This window comes from Chiloscyllium plagiosum, chromosome 11 (assembly GCF_004010195.1).
Source record: "Chiloscyllium plagiosum isolate BGI_BamShark_2017 chromosome 11, ASM401019v2, whole genome shotgun sequence".
Lineage (NCBI taxonomy): Eukaryota > Metazoa > Chordata > Chondrichthyes > Orectolobiformes > Hemiscylliidae > Chiloscyllium > Chiloscyllium plagiosum.
The window spans coordinates 64,236,069-64,260,897 of record NC_057720.1 but is presented as its reverse complement, the minus strand read 5'-3'; the positions used below and the strand labels follow the sequence as shown (position 1 = coordinate 64,260,897).

Below are 24,829 nucleotides of genomic sequence, written 5' to 3'. Positions count from 1 at the left end.
CAGGTTGCCCCTCATTCTTTGATGTTCAAGTGAAACCAAACCAAGTTTGTCCAATCACTTCTCACAGCTAATACTCTCGCCAAACCAGGCAATGTCCTGGAAAACCATTTCTGTACCCCCTCAAAAGCTTTCACGTCTTTCTTATATTGTGGCGATTGGAACTGTACACCATATTCCAAATATGGCCCACTATAGTTACACAGCTGCAATATGACTTGCCAATTTTTATACTCTATGCTGTGACCAATGAAGGTAAACATGTCATATGCCTTTTTGACCACCTTATCTACTTGTGTTGCCACTTTCAGGGAACCGTGGACCTGCACACCGAGATCCCTCTGTATGTTAATGCTACTAAGGGTTTTGATGTTTACTCCTTCATTAGGTGTCTCAAAATTCATCAACTCACATTTGTTTGGATTAATCTCCATGTGCCATTTCTCCGTCTAAGTCTCAATCCTATGTCCTGCTGTATCCTCTGGCAATTGTCGTCACTATCTGCAACTCTCTCAGTCTTTGTGTCGTCTGCAAGCTTACTAATCGGCCATCTATGTTCTCCTCCAAATCGTATATAAAAAATAGGGGTCCCAGCATTGATCCCTGTGAAACACCACTGGCCACATAACTGGATGTTGTCTACATGGACTTTAGTAAGGCATTTGATAAGATAACTCATGGTAGGCTGGTACAGAAATTAGAAATTCATTGATCCAAGGTGAGCTGGCTAGATAGATACAAAACTGGCTTGGTTAGAGAAGATAAAGAATAGTGGTGGAAGGTTACTTTTTGGAATCAAAATCAGGAATGAGTGATGTTCTGCAGGGATCAGTGCTGGGACCTTTGTTTGTAACATATACAAATGATTTGGATGAAAATGTAGGTAGTCTGATTAGTAAGATTGCAGATGACACCAAAATATTCAGAGTTGCAGATAGTAAGGAGGATTGTCAAAAGATACAGTGGGATATAGATAGATCACAGATTTAGACAGAAATGGCAGATGAAGTTTAATCCAGACAAAAGCGGGGTGATACATTTTTAAAGATCAAATTAAGGTATGAATTATACAGTAAATGGCAGAACCCCTAGGAGCATTGACATAGAGGGGGATCTGGGCGTACAAGTCCATACAGATGAAAGTGGCATCACAGGTGGATAATGTGATCAAGAAGGCATACAGCATGCTTGCCTTCGTCAGCTGTGCATCAAATATAAAAGTTGATAAGTTATGTTACAGCTGTATAAAACTTTAGTTAGCCACATTTAGAATAATGATTGGCACACTTTCTGAAGGATGTGGATGCTTTGGGGAGGATGCAGCAAAGGTTTACCAGGATGTTTCCTGGTCTGGAGGATTTTAGTTATGAGGAGAGGTTGAATAAACTCAGAATGTTTTCACTGGAAAGACATAGGCTGAGGGGTGACCTGATAGAGAGCTACAAAATTATGAGAAGCATAGGGTGGATAGTCAGAGTCTTTTTCACAGGGCAGAAAGGTCAACGACAAGAGGGCACAAGTTCAGGGTGAGAGGGAGCATGTTTAGGTGATAATTGTGGGGAAAATTTTTCAAAGAGGGTGGTAGGTGCCTGGCAGGCACTGAGAGTAGAGGTGATGGAAGCAGATAGATTAGTAACATTTAAGGTATATCATGATAGGCGCATGAACAGGAGGCAAGCATATAGATAGAAACTGCAAATGGGCAATAAGTAGTACAGCTAAATAAGGAACAGGAATTAGTGAAGTCTTCATGGGCTGAAGGGCCCGTTGCCATGCTGTATTGTTTTGTATCTGTTCATCTTTGCTGCAAGAATCACACCTGCTTATTGCCATTTTATCCTCTTACTTATGATGTTGTCATGACCCTTAACTTCCAAAGTCTCTCCTATCCCTTCTATCCCTTTCTATCTCGTGTATCCTTCCCTTTACTGCCATATTAATTCTTCTTCTCGTAATTTTTCATTTATGTAATCCTTGTTATTCCATTATTATCCTAATTCTCTTCCCTACAGTCATTCCTAGGCCCACCTCCCTTTATCGTCATTCCTCTTCTTCATCAGAATATGCTTCCCTTCTCTAAGTACTCTCCAAACAATCGCAATAATTCACTCTGCAAGAGGCAAAAGAAAAGGTGGTTGATTGGTCAGCATGTTCGATCTGATTCTTGGGCATTGCCATGGAGAAAGCAGGCAGGGGAGCTTCAAGCTCTCCAAGTTCTTGGCTAATCCAAGAAAAGTACAAGGCTTGAACATATTCATTTTGTTTACAGAGATTCTAGCTGCTTTCAGTCCAAATTTTTCTCACAGTGGCTATCACACAATTGAGCAATGTTGTGTATTAATTTCAGTGTCAGTACAAATTGAGTTTTAAGTATCTTAGTGATCAGCTGATTGAATCAATTGGTAGGTTCCTTTAGCTGTTTGCAAAGACCACACTGAACCAACCATGCCTACAAAAACAAAACCAGCCTTGCTAATGTGATTCTGCAATTGGACAGCAATTGCTCATCAATCATTAGTGCATTAATAGCAACAATAAGCATCACCTTAAGATAATCAGTTAAGCTTGTAACAGGGCAGCATGGTGGATAGGTGGTTAGTACCGCTGCCCCACAGTGCTAGGAACCTGTGTTCAGTTCCAGCCTTGCTTTGTGTGGAGTTTACACATTCTCCCCGTGTATACATGGGTGTTTTCTGGGTGCTCTGGTTTCCTCCCACAGTCCAAAGGTGTGCAGGGGCTCTACCACTGCACTACAAGAGGGCCCTGATTAGCCCACTTATGTTTGTTATTTTTAAAATTCAACCTAGTTTTCTAATCAACCCGATCAGAGAGGGAGGCAAAAGAGGAGGGGGAGTGGCATTTTTGATAAGGGATAGGATTACAGCTGTACTGAGGGAGGATATTTCTGGGAATACATCCAGGGAAGTTATTTGGGTGGAACTGAGAAATAAGAAAGGGATGATCACATTATATGGATTGTATTATAGACCCCCTAATAGTCAGAAGGAAATTGAGAAACAAATTTGTAAGGAGATTTGTTATCTGTAAGAATAACAGGTGGTTATGATAGGGGATTTTAACTTTCCAAACATAGACTGGGACTGGCATAGTGTTAAGCGTTTAGATGGAGAGGAATTTGTTAAGTATGTACAAGAACATTTTCTAATTCAGTATGCGGATGTACCTACTGGAGAAGGTGCAAAACCTGACCTACTCTTGGGAAATAAGGCAGGGCAGGTGACTGAGGTGTCAATGGGGGAGCACTTTGGGGCCAGCGACCATAATTCTATTAGTTTTAAAATAGTGATGGAAAAAGATGGACCAGATCTAAAAGGTGAAGTTCGAAATTTGAGGAAGGCCAAATTTGATGGTATTAGGCAAGAATTTTCAAAAGCTGATTGGGGGCAGATGTTCACAGGTAAAGGGACGGCTGGAAAATGGGATGCCTTCAGAAATGAGATAATGTGAGTCCAGAGACAGTATACTCTTGTTAGGGTGAAAGGAAAAGCTGGCAGGTGTAGGGAATGCTGGCTGACTAAAGAAATTGAGGGTTTGGTTAAGAAACAGAAGGAACCATATGTAAGGTATCGCCAGGATAGATCAAGTGAATCCTTGAAGAGTACAAAGGCAGTAAGAATATACTTAGGAGGGCAAAAAAGGGACATGATATAGCTTTGACAAATAGAATTAAAGAGAATCCAAAAGAGGGGGAAGTGCTGGATGTCTTGAAACGCATAAAAGTAGGTAAATCCCCAGGACCTGATCAGGAGTGCCCTAGAACTCTGTGGGAAGCAAGGGTAGTGATTGTTGGGCATCTTGCTGAGATAGTAGGATAATTGATAAATCACAGGTGAGGTGCTGGAAGACTGGAGGTTGACTAATGTGGTGCCACTGTTTAAGAAAGATGGAAACCTGTTACCAGTGGAATGCCACAAGGATCGGTGCTGGGTCCACTACTTTTCATCACTTACGCAATTGATTTGGATGTGAGCATAAGAGGTCGAGTTAGTAAGTTTGCAGATGACACCAAAATTGGAGGTGTAGTCGACAGCGAAGAAGGTTACTCTGAATCACAGGTAGGTAGGATAGTGAAGAAAGCATTTGGTATGCTTTCCTTTATTGGTCAGAGTATTGAGGTCATGTTGCGGCTGTACAGGACATTGGTTAGGCCGCTTTTGGAATATTGTGTGCAATCTGGTCTCCTTCCTATTGGAAAGATGTTGTGAAACTTGAAAGGGTTCAGAAAGGATTTACAATGATGTTGCCAGGGTTGGAGAATTTGAGCTATAAGGAGAGGTTGAATAGGATATGACTGTTTTCCCTGGAGCATCGGAGGCTAAGGGGGTGACCTTATACAGGTTTATAAAATCATGAGGTGCATGGATAGGATAAATAGACAAAGCCTCTTCCCTGAGGTGGGGGAGTCCAGAACTAGAGAGATTGTTTAGGGTGAGAGGGGAAAGATATAAAAGAGATCTAAGGGGCAACTTTTTCACACAGAAGGTGGTACATGTATGGAATGAGTTGCCAGAGGAAGTGGTGGAGGCTGGTACAATTGCAACATTTAAAAGGCATCTGAATGGGTTTATGAATAGGAAGGGTTTTGAGGGATATGGACCAGGTGGGACTAGATTGGGTTGGGATATCTGGTTGGCATGGACCAGGTGGACTGAAAGGTCTGTTTCTGTGCTGTACATCTCTATGACTTTGTGACATTGGTTCCTTGTGGTTGGAGGATCCCAAGGCGAAAGATGAGGTGTTCTTCCTCCACTCGATGGGTGGCTAGGATTTGGCAGTGGAGGCGGCCCAGGACTTGCATGTCCTTGGCGGAGCAGGAGGGGGAGTTGAAGTGTTCGGCCATAGGACAGTGGGGTGTTTGGTGCAATAAATTTGCAGCATTGCTTCAGACAATCAGAGTTGATTTGTCAATCATCACTTTTACTGTAATAAAAATTTGCAATCAGGGCTATTACTTAAATTGTTCTGATCATGAAATTTAGCATACTTGCATTTGGAATATTTTTGGATCATGTCTCTATTTTCAGATAAATGTATAGTGACTGGGTACAGTCCTGAGATGAGGAAGAGGCAGATGATGGAGGCAATAGGAATATGATCAAACTGTGGCCTAATGCACCAAGCTAGAAGAGCATAACACACATCTAATGCCAACTTAATTGAGTACAAGTGTTTTTCATGATTTGACATAGTTCTGACTAGAGAGAACTTTGAGGAGCTGGGGAACAAGGTTGAACAGATTAAGATTGATGAAGTTGATGTGCTGGAAATTTTGGCAAACATTAAGATTTACAAGTTCCCAGGGCTAGACCAGATTTATGCAAAGTTGCTCCGGGAAGCGAGAAAGGAGGTTGCTAAGTCGCTGGTGAAGATCTTTGCTTCCTCACTCTCCACAGCAGTCGTACTGGAGCAATGGAGGGAGGCGAATGTTTTTACTCTTTTCAAGAAGGGGAATAGGGAAATCCCTGGCAATTACAGACTAGTCAGTCTTACGTCTGTGGTCAGCCAGGTTTTGGAAAGAATTCTGAGGGATAGGATTTGTGACTATTTGGAAAAGTATAGAGTGATTAAAGGCAGTCAGCATGGTTTTGTGAGGGGCAGGTCGTACCTCTCAAATCTTTGAGTTCTTTGAGGAGGTGACGAAATAGGTCGAGCAGTGGAGGTGGTGTATGTGTACTTCAGCAAGACATTTGATAAGGTTCCCCAAGGTAGGCTCATTCATAAAGTCAGGAAGTATGGGATACTGGGAGATTTGGCTATCTGGATTCAGAATTGGTTGGCTGACATAAGGCAGAGAGTGGTTGTAGATAGAAAGTATTCTGCCTGGAGGTCAGTGGTGAGTGGTGTCCTGCAGGGCTCTGTTCATGGGCCTCTTCTCTTTATAGTTTTTATAAATGACTTGGATGAGGAGGTTGAGGGGTGGATTGGTAAATTTGCCGATGACACCAAGGTTGGAGGAGCCGTTGATAGTATCGAGGGCTATTGCAGGCTGCAGCGCAACGTAGACAGGATGCAAAGCTGGGCTGAGAACTGGCAGATGGAGTTCAACCTGGATAAATGCGAAGTGAAGCATTTTGGAAGGTCGAATTCGAATGCTGAGTATAGAATTAAAGGCAAGATTTTGGCAGTGTGGAGGAACAGAGGGATCTTGGTGTTCAAGTACATAGATTCCTCAAAGTTGCCACCCAATTGGATAGGGTTGTTAAGAAAGCATATGGTGTTTTGGCTTTCATTAACAGGGGATAGCATTTAAGAGCCTTATTGAGGTTTTGCTGCAGCTCTACAAGACCCTGGTGAGACCACACTTGGAATGTTGTGTCCAGTTCTGGTCGTCCTATCATAGGAAAGATACAGAGGCTTTAGAGAGGGTGCAAAGAAGGTTTATCAGAATGCTGCCTAGACTGGAGGGCTTGTCTTACAAAGAGAGGTTGACTAAGCTGGGACCTTTCTCTCTGGAGAGGAGGAGGAACAGAGGTGACCTGATCGAGGCATACAAGGTAATGAGAGGCTTGGATAGAGTCAATAGCCAGAGACTTTTCCCCAGGGCAGGATTGACTGGCACGAGGGGTCATAGTTTTAAGATATTAGGAGGAAGGCATAGAGGAGACGTCAGAGATGATAGGTTCTTTATGCAGAGTTGTGAATGCATGGAATGCATGGTCAGCAGTGGTGGTGGAAGCAGAGTCATTAGGGACATTTAAGCGACTGCTGGACACGCACATGGACAGCAGTGAGTTGAGGGGTGCGTAGGTTAGGTTATTTTATTTTAGATTAGGAATAATCCTCGGCACAACATCGTGGGCCGAAGGGCCTGTTCTATACTGTACTTTTCTATGTTCTTATAAAGCATGTATGTGTTCACAGAGGAGAGAAACGTAATGGGACAAACGATAGGGAAGCCGGAAATGAAAGTAAAAAATATTTACAAGAAACTTATAGATCGAGCCCTGGGTTTGGCGGAAGGGCAGGTTCTGTTAAAAGGTTTGGTTTGCAGGTGGGCAGCTTAAGAATTTGTGAACAAAAGCAGAAGTTGCTGGAAAAGTTCAGCAGATCTGGCACCATCTGAAGAAAAATCAGAGGTAACAGTTCGGGTCCAGTGGCCCTTGCTCAAGAACTGACTGAGTTCTGTGGTGGGGTCAATGCACTTGATTTCTCTGCACTGATGCTGCCAGACCTACTGAGCTTTTCCTGCAGCTTCTGTTTTTGTTTCTGATTTACAGCATCCGCAGTGCTTTCATTTTTTATTTAGCTTAAGAATTTAGTTGCAAACCTTCCTGCATCCAGTTTAAATTTGGCTCTTTTCAAACCTCTCAAACACTTGTCAACAATGGGACAATTTTACTTTTCTCCTGACAGCATTTATAATTCAAACATAAAGCGACACTACAATTGACGTTTAGTTTTTACAAGATTACGATTGATTGCTCTCTGTTCCAGCCTCAATTACTTCTAGAAATAACAGCATGACTATTCGTTGAAAGCTGATGACAAATATTTCAACAGTTGGGATGACCATTATATCCTACTGGCATATCTAGTGAAATTATCGCAGCTACCTTTGGCTTACAACCTCCGTTCTGTGCCAAGCACATACTTCAAGATGAAATTGGGGTCTTTAATTAAAAGCTTTAGTGAAGGTTTTGAAAAGCACAAATCGTTATCGAATGAATAAATTCAATGCATTTTGGTGAAATGTGTTTTAAAGTTTTTAAAACCTTATGATAACTGAGTGGTAAATGGCAACTTTTTAAAATTTGTCAAATGATCTCATTAGATTTCAAGATTTAAATAGGTTTTGAAAATTTCTCATTCAGATTTATTGTCTTCTGAAGTTATCGGTGGTTTTTAATGAGCAATTTTCTCACTGTTTGTGTATTCATATAATCTATAGCTACTTTTATGTGTCTGACTTCATTTCTGATTTTGTGGCTCTATTACTTACAGCCAATCAAGAAAATGTAATGGTGAAATAGTGTCACTAAAATATGGCTGAGTAGTTATGAGAACAGAAAGTATGTGCTTCTTACATTACTAATGACAGACTGCTATTGAATTTCTCTTGACCTTTGGTGTGATGACTTGGAAGACATTCTGCTTGTCTTTCCATGCGACTCCGTACAGTTAAGAAACAAAAGCTTAAGAAACAAATGAGCACTAAAATTTAACAAAAGTTCTGATGGAGGGTCACTGAAGTCGAGACATTAACTCTGTTTTTCTCTCCACAGATGCTGCCAGACCTGCTGAGTTTCTCCAGCACTTTTTGTTTTGCTGTTACTTTGTTATTTTGATAATGGCTTAATCTTGTTCTCTTGCACTTTCTAGTGTTGCAAACATTTTGTTGGCTAAGTACGAGAAGCATCTCTTAAGTAATCCAGTGGTTCGGGTCTTTATTTTTTTTTTTCCTTTTTATCTACCTAGACTGTCGCATTTGAAGGAAAAGCATAAAATCAGACCGGAAAAGTTCAAGGATGCTCCTGTTCAAGAGCCAGCTTTTTCAGTGGCAACATCCTCTTCATATCCTGAAAAAATCAAGTGCAAATCAAAGCGAAAGAAAAAACACAAGAAACGTTCACATGAAGAAAATAACCGAGAGAAGCACCAAACTTCCACAACTACAAAATCTACTTATTGCTCAACAGATCGTACAGGTGAATTGTCATGGTGTAAGATATGTCAGCGTTCTGAATTCTGCAGACATGCACTTCAACACAAAGCAGTGCCATCAACTGAGGAAGAAGATCTCAAGTTGTTGGAGGCAAAAGCAAGTTGCTCTTCATTTGAATGCTTACAAACTGGTTTTAAAGACTACATAAGCAAAATATATTTACAAGAAGCTAAAGAGGCTACTGGAAATCATTATGCAAAGGACAGAAATGAGTACTGTACAATTAACTCTCTGCACAGAACAAGCAAACTCACTGTTTCAAGTGATGAATTAAGAGAGAAGAAGATTGAAACCAAAGAACAGGCAAAATCTTCAGAGCTGCATATGAAATCAAATTATTCAGATCTAAAACAAAATGTTAAGGATTCGCATGAAGTTCTAAGAAACGTTGAACAACTAGATAGCTCCAAAGAAAAATCTGACATGCTTGTGAAGTTACAGGAAAAGCCTAGTAGCTCTGGAAAATTATTTGATGTGTGGAAAGTAACCAGCGCACCCCTGAAACCTGTCAAAAATACGGGAAATTTGAGTGAAGGATCAAAAATTCCAGAATCTGTTATTTGGGAGAGGTGCAATAAAATATCTAATTGCTTGAGAGAACGCAGAAAGAAATCTAAAAAATTGGAACAGGCTGGCAATGAGTCCAGCACAATCAGAACAGCATCTTACTTAGTCAAAAGTTCGGGAAAATCCAGTAATCAGTCAAAATCCACAGGGGTTGAAAACCCAAATATAATTTCTAAGGAGCAAAAAAGCTCTGAATCATTTGGTAAGAATTACGAACAGTCATTAAGGCCCTGTAATGATCCTAAAAGGACAAAATTGGTTCGCGAAAGAAAAGGAGAATCAGGATATCCACAAGAACATCAGCTTGAAATCACAGATTCGGACTTAACTCCGAAGTCTGGACTCTTTGCGACAACTGATGTGGCAGTATTATCACCAAGCTGTGAAAAAGTTGAGGAATTTGGAACTCCAAAACAAGCTAAAAAGTTTAATAGTTTTAAAATTCTTAAAAAGGTCTATGCTACTGATGCCTTGTCACAGAGTAATTCTCAAAAGTTATTAACTTCAAGTGCTGCTCAGTCAAAAGGTCAATCTTCAGACAATGCAACAAAATCTACTCCAAAAGAGCAGGATCATGTGCTGTTTGCACATCAACCGGTAATAGAAGTTTATTTCCTTTCCTTATCTGATTGATGGATTCTAATGTTTATAATGATTTTTAAATAAGTAAAGTACGTCCCAATTTAGCAGGCCACTTGAGCCACAGCATTTAATTTGGAAAATCATAATAATCCTCAGTGATACTACTTCTGCAAATGAATTGAAATGCTTAACATAAGATAGCTTTTCAAAATGTATTAGTGTCCAATGATTCTTTTACAGCCCTTTCTAGTTAAGCACATTCATATTTCTCATCAATATTTTCTTCTCTATAAGTAACTAAAACGTCACTGTAATTGCCTTTAATTGACTGATGTTGACTATAATATACTACTGACCTTATTGTTACAATTTAGCATTTAGTTTTTCACTGTATTGATTTCCATAATATCAAATAGATCTATAAACTCCAGCCTTTTTTTGTGACTGTGTAGCTCTTCTGAACTCAGTGTATATTATACAAAAGAATATGATTTAGTGCAACAGATGTTAGATATTTGGTAAAAGATTCAAGTATATTGCTTTTATAATTCGCTAATAGAGAGGTAAATGAACTTGTGAGCATATTTATTAAGAAAAATGTGGCTTAAGTTAAAAACCACTTTGCTAACGATGGTTATACTGAAACATTGTACCAGTTAATCCTGTTTTTACTATATTTTAATCCTTAAAGGATTCTCAAAGATTGAATTCATCTACCACTTTACCAGATAATGTGGATATGGATACTGATCAAAAGGTGGGTTTTTTTTTGACAAAGCATCCAATGATTAGTATGACTGCCGATCTTTCTAGATCTTCAGTAAAACCAGTAGAATCAATTATATAAGACAGATGTCAGAGGCAGATTCTTTATTCAGAGTGGTAAGGGCATGGGATGTTCTGTCTGCTAATGTAGTTAACTCAGCCAATCCTTGGATAAGCACATGGATGATGATGGGATAGTGTAGGTGGATGGGTTTAGATTAATTCACAGGTCAGCGCAACATCGAGGGCCCAAGGGCCTATACTGCGCTGTGTTGTTCTATGTTCTCTATGAAAATAATCTTTCCTGTGAAAAGTACTGTTGAAACTTTGGTTATTGTTATTCAAATTTTTTTTACGTGAATGGATCATTAAATTTTAGGTACAGTACAAAGACGTTTATTTCAGTTTTTTTTAAGATTAGATTAGATTCCCTAAGTGTGGAAACAGGCCCTTCGGCCCAACCAGTCCACACTGACCCTCCAAAGAGTAACCCACCCAGGCCCATTTCCCTCTGACTAATGCACCTAACACTATGGGCAATTTAGAATGGCCAATTCACCTGAACTGCACATCTTTGGACTACTGGAGGAAACCCACGCAGACACTGGGAGAATGTGCAAATTCCACACAGACAGTCATCCGAGGCTGGAATCGAACCTGGGACCCTGGTTCTGTGGCAGCAGTGCTAACCACTGAGCCACCGTGCCACCCCTAAAAGAGAATGCAGCGCTTGTGCCATCCCTGGGTTTTCTCGAACCACCAAACTTGCTGACCAGTCGTGTCACACAAACAGTTGAAAGCCTAATGTAGGCAAACTACAGACAAAAAAATAATGATCATCATACTATAGTTTTGGATTACCTGCACAGAGAAATCCAGATTCAACAACTTCAAGATATATTGCTTGCTCGATATTGCTGTTTCAAAACTTACTTTTTAAATTGTTACTGTGCTGCCCTGAACTTACTTCCTGGAGATGATTTAAAGATTTTGTTTATTCCTGCATTGAAACTTTGCATCTGAATTACACTGCATAGTTACTTTTTACAAAAAGGTTAAAGTTCTTTCCATAGATGCAAGCTATTTAGTATATAATTGATCTATAAATACGTTTGTCTTATTGGTTTCAAAAAATGTTTTTAAAAATTGTAATGAACCATTAATAATATAGTTATTAATGCAATACAACTTTTACAATTATTATTTGGTCTGTTTCCACTTCTTTTCAACCCAATCTCGGCCATGTTAAAAAAAAATCTGTTCTCTCAAGTCCCCAAGGTCAGTGATCTTCAGCCATTGTTGATCTGCCTATAATTTTTCTTTAAAATGGAGAAGAATATAAAACTGCTTGAGTTCATTTCTCTTTTCCTTACAGTAAGTGGTACTACTATACAAGATGCATTGAATTTTTTTAGGTACACTGATTTGCGTTAAGAGTTATCATGAATCAAACTTTCTGATTTTAATGATTGGTAAGTAGTCTATGAATTTGCAACATTGAGGCAACAGTATAAATTGGATCTATTATTGATTCTGTATTGCCTTGCACAGGTTACACAAGACCATTGTATGAATGTTCATTGATCAGCAATCCCTTGCGGACAAGGATGACTCACCTACACTCTCACTGTGAGTCCATAGATGGCTTGTACAGACCGATGCTGCTACCACAGTCAGTGTTACACTTGGGGCAGGTGGTGGTCACGGGAAGGGGTTGGTGGGGCATTGCTGTGGCAGTGCGTTGCTTTTGCTGGTTTTTCCCCAGCTTCCATTTTTTTTTCCTGATGGCAAATCTCGAGGTGCTCGATGTCTTCCCAGATGCTGCTCCTCCATTTGAACAGTGTTGGGCCAGTGATTCCCAGGTGTCTGTGGGATTGCTGCACTCCATCAGTGAAGCTATTCCACTGTCCACCTGCGTGAATGTTATCAGACACATGTCTACCAAGTTCTAATTTTATTCAGGACCTGAGGTAGGCTGTCATGGGCTGGTTCATTTTAGAAGTGTAAATGCAGCTGAATGCAACTATCCGCAAAAAGCCTCATTTCTCACTTTCCACGGAGGATAGATTCTTGGTAAGTGTTTGATAATATTTAGCATGAGACACTTTGCTGAGGAATATTTCTTGCACCAATGTTTATAGGCTGTGATTATAGGCCTCCAATAATCATAAATAGCTATATTCCTGACAGGTATGACTAGTCACTGGAGGAGTTTACCCTTGATCCCTTAGTAATAGCTACTTTCATTTCCTCTTTCAGTCAGCTTTTGCATGCAAGTTGAAGTATAGCTGTACTGTTTTCTTGTTGGTAAATTCAAAGCACAACAGCAATATCAGTTTAAATCAGCGACATGAGACCAATATAAATTAATTGGAACATTAAATTTAAAGTTTTTTGAAGTTCTTGAGACTCATAGTGCACTGCTGTGTAATCCCCAAAAATAAAGATTTCATGGTTGTATTCCAGTTAAGAGAGGAGACTTGATATCCAGGGGAAGAGAGAAAATATTTTGACCATAAACACATTGTTAATGAATTTGCTAAAAAGTGCTTGTATCTCATTGTACTCTTTTTTTTAAATTTTTAATTTTATCCTTGATCAGCTTGAATGTTCAGCTCTAGCTTTACTTTGCTGGTTGGTGCAAGGGGGTCAGTTGGCTGGGTGGTTGATCTGTGTTGCTAGGAACATAGGTTCAATTCTTGCACTGGCTGAGGTTACCATGAAGGACTCATCTTCTCAACATCTCCCCTCTCATGAGGTGCGGTGACCCAATTAAACAACCACCAGCCATCCCTTGCTTATGAGAGAGCAGCCCTGTGATCTGGTAGGACTATGGCAACTTCTATGTAAAATGAAAAGTGCTATGTTTCAACTCCAGGATTGTATTAAACTAAACAGCCTTGCAGATATCCTTTTGGAGTCACATGTTCAAAGTGAACCAATGGGACAACTGAGATGGTGTTTACAGCAAGACATTGGAAGAAAAATACAGAAAGTAACATTGGGACCTGCTCTTGGAGCTAAGTAAAGTTTTTGACTGTGAGAATCAACCTGGTCCCTGTGAAAACCTTGCACTTAGATTTAGATTAGATTTCTAATCTAGATTAGATTAGATTAGATTACAGTGTGGAAACAGGCCCTTCGGCCCACCAAGTCCACACCGACCCGCCGAAGCGAAACCCACCCATGCCCCTACATTTACCCCTTACCTAACACTACGGGCAATTTAGTATGGCCAATTCACCTGACCCTGCATATCTTTGGACTGTGGGAGTAAACCGGAGCACCCGGAGGAAACCCACGCAGACACGGGGAGAACGTGCAAACTCCACACAGTCAGTCGCCTGAGGCGGGAATTGAACCCGGGTCTCTGGCGCTGTGAGGCAGCAATGCTAACCACTGTGCCACCATGCCGCCCACGAACTTATGTTCAGCCATACTATCCTACAGTATTTGGGCCTGTGGCAAGATGTCTGATGCCTTTGTGGTAACCAACTCTGTAAACCAAGGGTGTATCAAGGCTCCCTCAACTCTTCAATCTTGCTCTTACTGCAGTGCATAAGGAAACCATCAGGAGCAGACCTGCAGTCATTGGCATTAGGTTCCGTTCAAGAAAACTCTTCACTCTCTCCAAACAGCCTACTTTCACCGAAGTCAGAAGCAGTTATTGGAGAATCTCTGTATGGAGATGACTGTGCCTTAGCTGCCAGCAGCAAGGAAATTGCCAGAATTTATTTTCTTCACTTGTGAGATGTGGGCATTGCTGGCTGGCCAGCATTTATTAGCCATCCTTAGCTGCCCTTGAGAATGTTGTGATGGGACGCCATCTGCTATAAGTAAACCTTTAACGCTGTTAGGGAAGGAATTCCAGGATTGTGACCCAGTGATAATGAAGGAAATGGTGATATATTTCTAAGTGAGTAGCTTGGAGGGAAATATGTGGCTGATGGTATTCCCACGTGTCTGCTGCCCTTGTCCTTCTAGATGGAAATAGTCATGGTTTTGGAAGGTGCTCTCTAAGGATGTTTGGTTAATGGTGAGCAAATGCCTGAGTGCTGCCAAAACTTTTGGTCATATTCTCAGGCTTAAAGAGACTGTTTTTATGTCTCAGTCAGCACTGAGAACACATGATGGAGCACCAGACACAACTGTTGATGGCACCAACTTCAGGTTGTAGAGAAATTCTTCGATCTTGTCAATGTTCTGTCAATGGATGCCACGATTGACAGCGATATTGGTCGGTGTAGCCAAAGAACAATTTCTTCCCAAGACAAACTCCATGATAGTGTCTGGAAGCAGCATGGCATCAGGTTGAGATGTAAGATTAAACTCAATCCTGTTGTGTGGCACAGAATTCTGGTTCTGGTATGTGCACCACATCAAAGCTGTGCTACGCTTCTACCAAAGACACCTGAGGTCTGCCATGAGATTTCAGTGTCAAGACAGTTATGAGTGAGGTGAGTCTTCATTGTTTTGTGCACAGCAACGTGGCAATTATCTTCCAGAAACTTCAATTTACATGGGCAGTCCAGTTCTCCCACATTCCATCAGCAAATCTTCCTTAGGGAACTGTTTTAGAGCAAATGACTGAAAGTTTATCAGTGAAAACAACACAAGCACCCTTAAAAAGGCCCTTACAAAAACCTTCATTGCGGCCCATTGGGAAACCATTGCAGGAAAGTTTGGACATATAGAGGCAAACACTGCAATTTGGTCCAGCCTGCTTCAAAGACTATTGACTCCAAACTGGCAACAACCAACATGCTGAGGTAGCCCAGAGATGGTGCAGCTACATTTTCCCTTATCACCAATAAAGGCAATATTAACTGCCAGTTCTGGGACAGTCCATGATCTTTCTTTAACCTCTTTTCAAGGATGAACCCAGAGAAGATGTCACAGTCACTTATAGCTTGGTCATATCTGAAAAACAAGGAGTCTATCACCACATTACAATTAATCCAAAAGCAATTATGAGCAAATCCTGCAGATAGTTCATAGCTGGCTTTGCTCTTCTATTAAATTTGACTCTCTTTATTTAAAACCAATTTCTCAATAGACAGATTCTGGTTTTGAATAAACCCAAGTATGTTGCAAGCTGTAGTTAGTTACTTAGTGCGAAATTAGAGATGTTCTGAACTTCCCAACGAATCCCTTTTTTCACAAACTGAAGTTTGAGTTTGTTTTTGAATTTTCTTGCCTTGAAATGTAATGTTATAATTTTGTATTAATACGTAATAGTTACTCAGAAGAATACAGCATAGGAACAGACTCTTTGGCCCACCATGTCTCTGCTGACCATGATGCCATTCTAAACCAATGCCACCTGCCCTGCACATTATTCATATCCCTCTCTACTCCTTGCCTGTTCATGTGTCTGCCTAAATACATCTTAAATGTTGCTATGATATGTTTCTATCATCTTTCTATCAGCATGTTCCAGGCACCTACCAATTCTGGAACAGAGGGACCTCTGAGTTCAAGTGCACAGTTGTCTGAAAGTGGAGTTACAGGTAGAAAGGGCAGTGATGAAGGCTTTTGGTACACTGGCCTTCATCAGTCAGGGCATTGAGTATAGAGGTTGAGAAGTTATGTTGTACAGAACGTTGGTGAGACTGCACTTGGATATTGTGTTCAGTTTTGGTCACCTTGTTATCGGAAGGATGTGATTAAACTGGAAAGAATGTAGAAGAAATTTACAAGGATGTTGCCAGGGCTCAAGGGTCTGAGTTATAGGGAGAGGTTGGACAAGCTAGGACCTTTCTCTTTACAGCGTAGGAGACTGAGTGGGGATCTTCTAGAAGTGTATAAGATCATGAGAGGCATGGATAGGGTGTTTGCACTCAGTCTTTTTCCCAGGGTTGGGGAATTCAAGATGACAGGACATCAATTTTAAGTTAGAGGGGAAAGAATAAAATGGAACCTGAGGGGCAACCTTTTTACACAGCGGGTGATGCACATATTGAATGAGCTTCCAGCGGAAGTGGTTGAGGTGGGTACATTAACAATTTTTCAAAGTCATTTGGACAAGTACATCAATAAGAAAGGTTTAGAAGGATGTAGGGCTAGTGTGGATGGACATTTTGGCTGGCATGGGCCAGTTTGGGTCAAAGGTCCTGTCTCTGTGCTATAGGACTCCAAGGCTCTCTTAAAATAAAACTTGCCTTGTCTATCTCCTTCAAACTTTCTCCCTCTGACTTTAAGCCTCGTATTTCGGTATTTCCACCTTGGGAAAAAGACTCTGACTATCCATCCTATCCGTGTCTCTTTTAAAACTATATAAAATTATCAGGCAGCTCCTCAGCTTCCAATGTTCAAGTGAAAACAATCCAAATTTGTCCACCTTTTCCTTTGAACTAATACATTCCAATTCGGGCAGTATCCTGGTAAATCTCTTCTGCACCCTCTCCAAAGCCACCACGTTCTTTCTATAGTGTGAGGAGCAGAACCACACAATAGTCCAAATTCATGACATTTGCCAAGTAGTTGTATAATGTCAGTGTTAGTTTGAATCTTAATAAGGATCAATGTTTAAAGATTTGATTTCATGCAGACAAAGATATCCTCTTCCTTTCCTCTCAATCACTGAACAGAGGCAACTGATCTGCCTGAACTACTCTGCAAAGTAAAGGTAATCAATAGTAAACAGTTTGTACAGCCAACTCGTGATGTCAGTGGTGCAACATTACAGCATAATTTGCACATTATGATATAACATAAAAATAAAAGTTCCCTGGAAATTGAGGGGTTACAAATTTGTCTGATAATTTTAATCAGTCCAGTTTTTGAAGAAAGTTGATTTCAATTTAACAAAGCAAATTATCCCATATGAATGGGAAAATTAAGTATTGCTTTGAAAAAAATCCCTTGATGTATTTCACGTACAGTGTAGCTCCCTTAATTAGATGTGACTGCCAACAATAGCCCAATCAATCCCTCCATCTCAGACAGGCCTTGGAAATATTAGTACTGTTAAATATATATGTAAATATTTTTGCAGAAACAATTAACTGATTATATGAATTCTGTTTTGATAGGATTGTATAAGGTTGGGCATATATAATTAGCATGGAAAGTAGCTGTTGAGATTTTTGTTTTAATTTACTTCAGCTCACAAAGATTTTTACAATTGTATATATACTTTTAAAAATGGCCATAAAACATTGCTAGTTTTAATGGCTAAAGGTGATTCAGTATTGGTGACCCATATTATATCAATGTTTTAACTAATTGTATATGTATTAAGTCCTATCTGAAACATCATTGATTGCATTTTGAGGTAAATATGTTGACTAATGCTGTTCATACAGAGAATTCCCTTGTCAATTGATGTATTCTGCTTGGAATCATGGAATTACAACCTGTTGAACTGTTCAGTATTTGCACTTGTAACTCTGGCAAACTATACTTCCTTTTCCACATGAAGAATGTTGGTTTATTTGGAATTTGTGTTCCCAAATGACTGAAACTGAGGAACAAATCTTTAGATCGTGGATTTATAATTGCAATTCTGTTTATGGCAGTTCAAATCTGATGTTTAAGATCACTAAAAATAACAATTACTCCTTGTTTTAAGAATGGATAATCCTCAAATGGATATTAAGTCTCATGGCTTTATGAGAAATGTTTGCTTCATTTTGCATTGCAACACTAAAAGTTGTTTCTCTCACTAAAGATGGAGATAGTAGAAGAGCTGCAAACAGCTCGATATGAGAAAGTCTTGGAGGTGGAACTGGGACAGAGCTATGGAGAGTTGACGAGCATGGATATAGATCCACCTCAGGAAATAAAAATATTCTCAAGTAAGTTACACTTTAAGTTATCATTTATTTCATCCTTTTTATTCCTCTTCTTTACCTTTATTTAGAATATTGTCTCGATAAACGCTGCTATTTTTCTAAATAGCATGTTTTACAATTGATATTTTCTACTAAGAAAACCAAGAGAAATATTTTAGCTCATAACAACAGTTAGTGAGCATTTTCTAATATTATTAGGAAGTTTGGCAAATTTTAAGCCTCATCATACTTAGAAAGAAAGTGTTTGCTGTGTTTGTATTCATGCAGTTTGTAATTTCCCCAGTTGAAGAAAATGAACAATTATCAGTGCAGAGATTTAAAGAAAATTACTTCAACTAGAATTGTAAATGTTTTGTTGAGCGTGCATAGTCAAATTTCTGGTCTTTACCAATTTTCACATTTTGTTTCTTTGTTTACTGGGTGCTGGCTGGGTCAATATTTATTGTCCATTCCTAGTTGCCCTTGAGAATGTGGTGGTCAGCTGCTGTCTTCAACCGTTGCAGATCATTTGCAGTAGGTACAGCTGTTGGGATGGGAGTTTAAGAGCAGTGATATATTTCCAAGTCAGGATTGGAGGGTAACTTAGGGGTCATGGTGTTCCCATATATCTGCTACCATAGAGATGTACAGCACGGAAACAGACCCTTCGGTCCAACTCGTCTATGCTGACCAGATATCCTAACTTAATCTAGTCCCATTTGCTAGCACTTGGCCCAAATACCTCTAAACCTTTCCTATTCACGTACCCATCCAGATGCCTTTTAAATGTTGTAATTGTACAAGCCTCCACCACTTCCTCTGGCAGCTCATTCATAGACACACCGCCCTCTGTCTGGAAAAAGTTACCCTTTATGTTCCTTTTATATCTTTCCCCTCTCCCCCGAAACCTATGCCTTCTATTTCTGGACTCCCCCACCCCAGGGAAAAGACCTTGTCTGTTTACTCTATCCAAGCGCCTCATTTTATAAACATCTATAAGGTAACCCCTCAGCCTCCTACGCTCTCTGGAAAACAGCCATCACCTATTCAGCCTCTCCCTATAACTCAAACCCTCCAAACCTGGCAATGTCCTTGTGAATCTTGTCTGAACCCTTTCAAGTTTCACAACATCCTTCCAAAAGGAAGGAGACCAGAATTGCATGGAATATTCCAAAAGTAGCCAAGCCAATGTACTGTTCAGCTGCAACATGATCTCCTAACTCCTGTACTCAATGCTCTGCCCAATAAAGAAAAATATACTAAACGCCGCCTTCACTATCCAATCTACCTGCGACTCCACTTCCAAAGAGCTATGAACCTGCACTCCAAGGTCTATTTGTTCAGCAACACTCTCAATGACATTATCATTGAGTACATAAGTTCTGCTCTGATTTGCTTTCTCAAAATGCAGCACCTTGCATATATTTAAATTAAATTCCATCTGCCACTTCTCAGCCCATTGGCCCATTTCATCAAGATTCCTTTGTACACTGAGTTAGCCTTCTTTGCTGTTCACTACACCTCCAATTTTGGTATCATCAGCAAACTTACCAAGTAGACCTCTTATGCTCACATCCAAATGATTTATATAAATGACAAAAAGCAGTGGATCCAGCACCAATCCTTGTGGCACACCATTGGTCATAGGCCTCGAGGTGAAAAGCAACTCTCCACCACCCTCTGTCTTCTACCTTCAAGCTAGTTCTGTATCCAAATGGCTAATTATCCTTGTATTCCGTGAGATCTAACCTTGCTAACCAGTCTCCCACGAGAAACCTTGTTGAACGCCTTACTGAACTCCATACAGATCATGTCTCCTGCTTTGCTCTCATCAATCCTCTTTGTTACTTCTTCAAAAAACTCAATCAAGTTCGTGAACATGATTTCCCACGCGCAAAGCCATGTTGACTATCCCTTATTAGTCCTTGCCTTTCCAAATACATGTATATCCTGTCCCTCAGGATTCCCTCCCACAACTTGCCCACTACCGACGTCAGGCTCACTGGTCTATAGTTCCCTGGCTTGTCCTTATCACCTTTCTTAAACAGTGGCACCATGTTAGCCAACCTCCAGTCTTCCAGCACCTTACCTGTGACTATCGATGATACAAACATCTCAGCAAGGGATCCAGCAATCACTCCCCTAGCTTCCTACAGAGATATAGGGTATACCTGATCAGGTCCTGTGGATTTATCCACTTGTGTGTTTCAAGACATCCATCACCAACACCTCTGTAATATGGACATTTTTCAAGATGTTACCATCTCTTTCTCCACATTCTATATCTTCCATGTCCTTCTCCACAGTAAACACTGATGCAATGTACTCATTTAGTATCTCTCCTGTCTCCTGCAGCTCCACACATAGGCAAGGCAGCCTATCTTTGAGGGGCCCCATTCATTCCCTAGTTACCCTTTTGTCCTTAATTATTTATAAAATCCCTTTGGATTCTCCTTAACCCTATCAGCCAATGCTATCTCATGTCCCCTTTTTGCCCTCCTGATTTCCCTCTTAAGTATACTCCGACTGCCTTTATACTCTTTTAAGGATTCACTTGATCTCTCCTGTCTATACCTGACATATGCTTCCTTCTTTTTCTTAACCAAAACTTCAATTTCCCTAGTCATCCAGCTTTCCCTACACCTACCAGCCTTTCCTTTATTCCTAATTGGAATATATTGTCTTTGGACAGCCATCCCTTTACCTGCCCCCAATCAGCTTTTGAAAGTTCTTCCCTAATATAGTCAAAATTAGCCTTCCTCCAATTTAGGACTTCACCTTTTAGATCCAGTCTATCCTTTTCCATCACTATTTTAAAACTAATAGAATTATGGTTGCTGGCTTCAAAGTGCTTCCCTGACTGACACCTTAGTCACCTGCCCTACCTTATTTCCCAAGAATAGGTCAGGTTTTGTACCTTCTCTAGTAGGTACATCCACATACTGAATCAGAAACATTTCTTGTACACTCCTAACAAATTCTTCTTCATTTAAACTCTTAACACTGCAGTCCCAATCTATGTTTAGAAAATTAAAATCCCCTACCATAACCATTCTATTATTCTTACAGATAACTGAAATCTCCTTAAAATTTGTTTCTCAATTTCCCACTGACTGTTCAGAGGTCTATAATGCAATCCCAATAAGGTGATCATCCCTTTCTTATTTCTCAGTTTCAACCAAATAGCTTCCCTGGATGTATTTCTGGGAATACATCAGTACAGCTGTAATGCTATTTCTAATCAAAAACGCCACACCCCCTCCTCTCTTGCCTCCCTTTCTATCCTTCCTGCAGCATTTGTATCCTGGAACATTAAGCTGCCAGTCCTGCCCATCTCTGAGGGAGAAAGTGAGGACTGCAGATGCTGGAGATCAGAGCTGAAAATGTGTTGCTGGAAAAGCGCAGCAGGTCAGGCAGTATCCAAGGAGCAGGAGAATCAACCCTTCGGGCATGAGCTCTTCTTCAGGAAGAAGGGCTCATGCCCGAAACGTCGATTCTCCTGCTCCTTGGATACTGCCTGACCTGCTGCGTTTTTCCAGCAACACATTTTCAGCTCTGCCCATCCCTGAGCCATGTTTCTGTAATTACTATGATGTCCCAGTCCATGTTCCTAACCATGCCTTGAGTTTATCTGCCTTCCCTGTTAGGCCCCTCGCATTGAAGTAAATGCAGTTTAATTTATCAGTCCTACCTTGTTCTATGCTTTGTTCATCTCTGCCCTGACTGTTTGACTGGCTTCTTTTCTCAACTATACCAGTCTCAGATTGATCTCTTTCCTCACTATGTCCCTGGGACCCACACCCCCACCTTACTAGTTTAAATTCTCCTGAGCAGATTTAGCAAATCTCTCTGCTGTATATTAGGCCCCTTCCAATTCAGGTGCAATCTGTCTTTCTCATACAGGTCACTTCTACCCCAGAAGAGATTCCAATGATCCAAAAATGTGAACCCTCCTCCCATGTACCAGTTCCTCAACTACGTATTCATCTGCTCTATCCTTCTATTCTTAGCCTCACTAGCTCGTAGCACCGGGAGTAATCCAGACATTACTCCCGTCAAGGACGTCCTTTTTAAATTCCTGCCTAACTTTCTATGTTCTCCCTACGGAATCTCATCATTTTCCCTTCCTATGCTGTTAGTTCCAATATGTACAATTACCTCCTGCAGTTCCCTCTCCCCTTTTGAGAACATCTGCACGATCTCTGAGACATTCTTGATCCAGCACAAGGGAGGCAACACACCATTCTGATTTTTCACTGCAGGCTGCAGAAATGTCTCTCTGTATCTCTGACTAAAGAGTCCCCTATAACAATTGATTGCTTGGAACCCGATGTACTCCTCATTACATTAGAGCCAGTCTCGATACTAGAAGCTTGGCTGTTCATGCTACATTCCCCTGAGAGTCCATCACCACCTACATTTTTCAAACGGGGATGGCCACAGAAGACTCCTGCATTACCTTCCTACCCCTCCTTTGTCTTCTGGAGGTAACCCATCTACCTGACTATATTTGTGGCTTTTCTCCTTTCTTCTAACTACCATCCATCACACCCCCTAGCTCTTGTAAATCCTTATTGCCTCTACCTGCCACTCCAACCGATCCATGCGATTTGATAGGATTCGCAACCAAAGATACTTCTTGCAGGCATAATTATCAGTAACATGGAAACTCTCCCTAAACTCCCACATTCAATAGGAAGAATGTATCACTTACTAGAGGCCATCCTAACTCCTTCCCAATCTACAGACCCAAAAAATAACACCGTTTGTTTTGCTCTAAAAACAGTGCTCCAGTTTAACTTAATATTTATGGTTTATATTTTTAAAATTTAAGCAAGAGACAGATCTTAATAAAACATATAATCAAGAAAGAACCCACTCAACTCACAGCTGTGGACTTACAGCATGGTTACACTTAACAACTATGAACTTATCTGTTCCTGTGCTGTGGGCTCTCCCACACAGGTTCCTCCGGTCTGTTGTGAATTTTGCTGTTTGTTAATTTTTCCTAGACACACTCTGATGTCCAGAGATACATGAACTCAAATACCAAAGGCAGTAACTGACACAGCTGTGTTAGTTAGCAGTGTAGGTTCCTTTCTTTCTCTCCCTCACTAACCATGTGGTCTCTGCCTTTTGTCTGTCTTTCTCCTTTTAAAAGTGCTGTTGTTTTGATCTTTTTTCCTTAAAGTTCCAAAACAATGCAACAGCATATAAAACAGTAATTGCTGCTCCTGGAATTCAAGGAAATCAGCTTCAATACCTAAAATACCTCAAAAAAGGAGCAGCTCTTAGAGCCACAATTTTTTTCCCATCCTCCACCTTGGATCCTTGTCTTTCTAGATTGTCGTGGTCTTGGGTTTGGAAAGTGTTGTCTGAGGAGCCTTAGTGAACTTTTGCAGTGCACCTTGACGATGGTGCAGAGTACTACAACTGAGTATTTGTAGTGGATGTGTTGCCAATCAAGCAGGCTGTTTATTTCCTCGTTGCTGTTAATCCTTTTGAGTGGTGTTTAGCTACATTCAACTGTCTCGTTCCTGACTTGTGCCTTGTAAATGGTGGAAGCCATAGAGGAGTCAAGAGATGAGTTACCTGCTATAAGATTCCTAGCCTCTGACCTGCTCTTGAAGCCACAGTGTTTTTATGGATAGTCCAGTTCAGTTTCTGGTAACACCCCCAGCATATTGATATTAGGGGATTCAGTGACCGTATCTGTGGCAGTTTTGTTGAAATAGATTGAAAATTGCATTGCTTTAAAATAAAAACAGTGGTAATCTCAAAAGATTAAATTTCACATAGTGAAAATTGTGTTAATTGGGTAGTATTATGGTAATATGTGCTGGTAAAGTATCCAACTTGAGTGGAACTTCTTCCAAAGTTATTAGAGTCATAGAGATGTACAGCATGGAAACAGACCCTTTGGTCCCACTCGTCCATGCCAACCAGATATCCCAACCCAACCTAGTCCCACCTGCCAGCATCTGGCCCATATCCCTTCAAACCCTTTCTATTCATATACCCATCCAGATGCCTTTTAACTGTTGCAATTGTACTAGTCTCCACCACTTCCTCTGGCAGCTCATTCCATACATGTACCACTCTCTGCATGAAAACACACTGTAGGAATATTGCATGCAATTAGAACATAGAACAGTACAGCACAGAACAGGCCCTTCAGCCCACGATGTTGTGCTGACCACTGATCCTCATGTATGCACCCTCAAATTTCTGTGACCATATGCATGTCTAGTAGTCTCTTAAATGTCCCCAATGATCTTGCTTCCACAACTGCTGCTGGCAACGCATTCCATGCTCTCACAACTCTCTGTGTAAAGAACACACCTCTGACATCCCCTCTATACTTTCCTCCAAAAAGCTTAAAACTATGACCCCTCGTGTTGGTCATTTCTGCCCTGGGAAATAATCTCTGGCTATCGACTTTATCTATGCCTCTCATTAC

At 40.6% G+C, this 24,829-nt stretch overlaps 1 protein-coding gene across 3 annotated transcripts in view; it reads left to right on the top strand.

Annotated features, from left to right (window-relative positions):
* The window catches only part of swt1 (SWT1 RNA endoribonuclease homolog), a 139,089-nt gene that overhangs the window by 32,481 nt on the left and 81,779 nt on the right, over positions 1-24,829 (top strand). For all 3 annotated transcript variants that reach the window (XM_043699544.1, XM_043699546.1, XM_043699543.1), the window contains exons 5-7: positions 8,434-9,844; positions 10,521-10,586; positions 18,267-18,393. In XM_043699544.1, the coding sequence (XP_043555479.1) occupies positions 8,434-9,844; positions 10,521-10,586; positions 18,267-18,393 (1,604 nt within the window). The remainder of the gene's footprint in view (positions 1-8,433; positions 9,845-10,520; positions 10,587-18,266; positions 18,394-24,829) is intronic.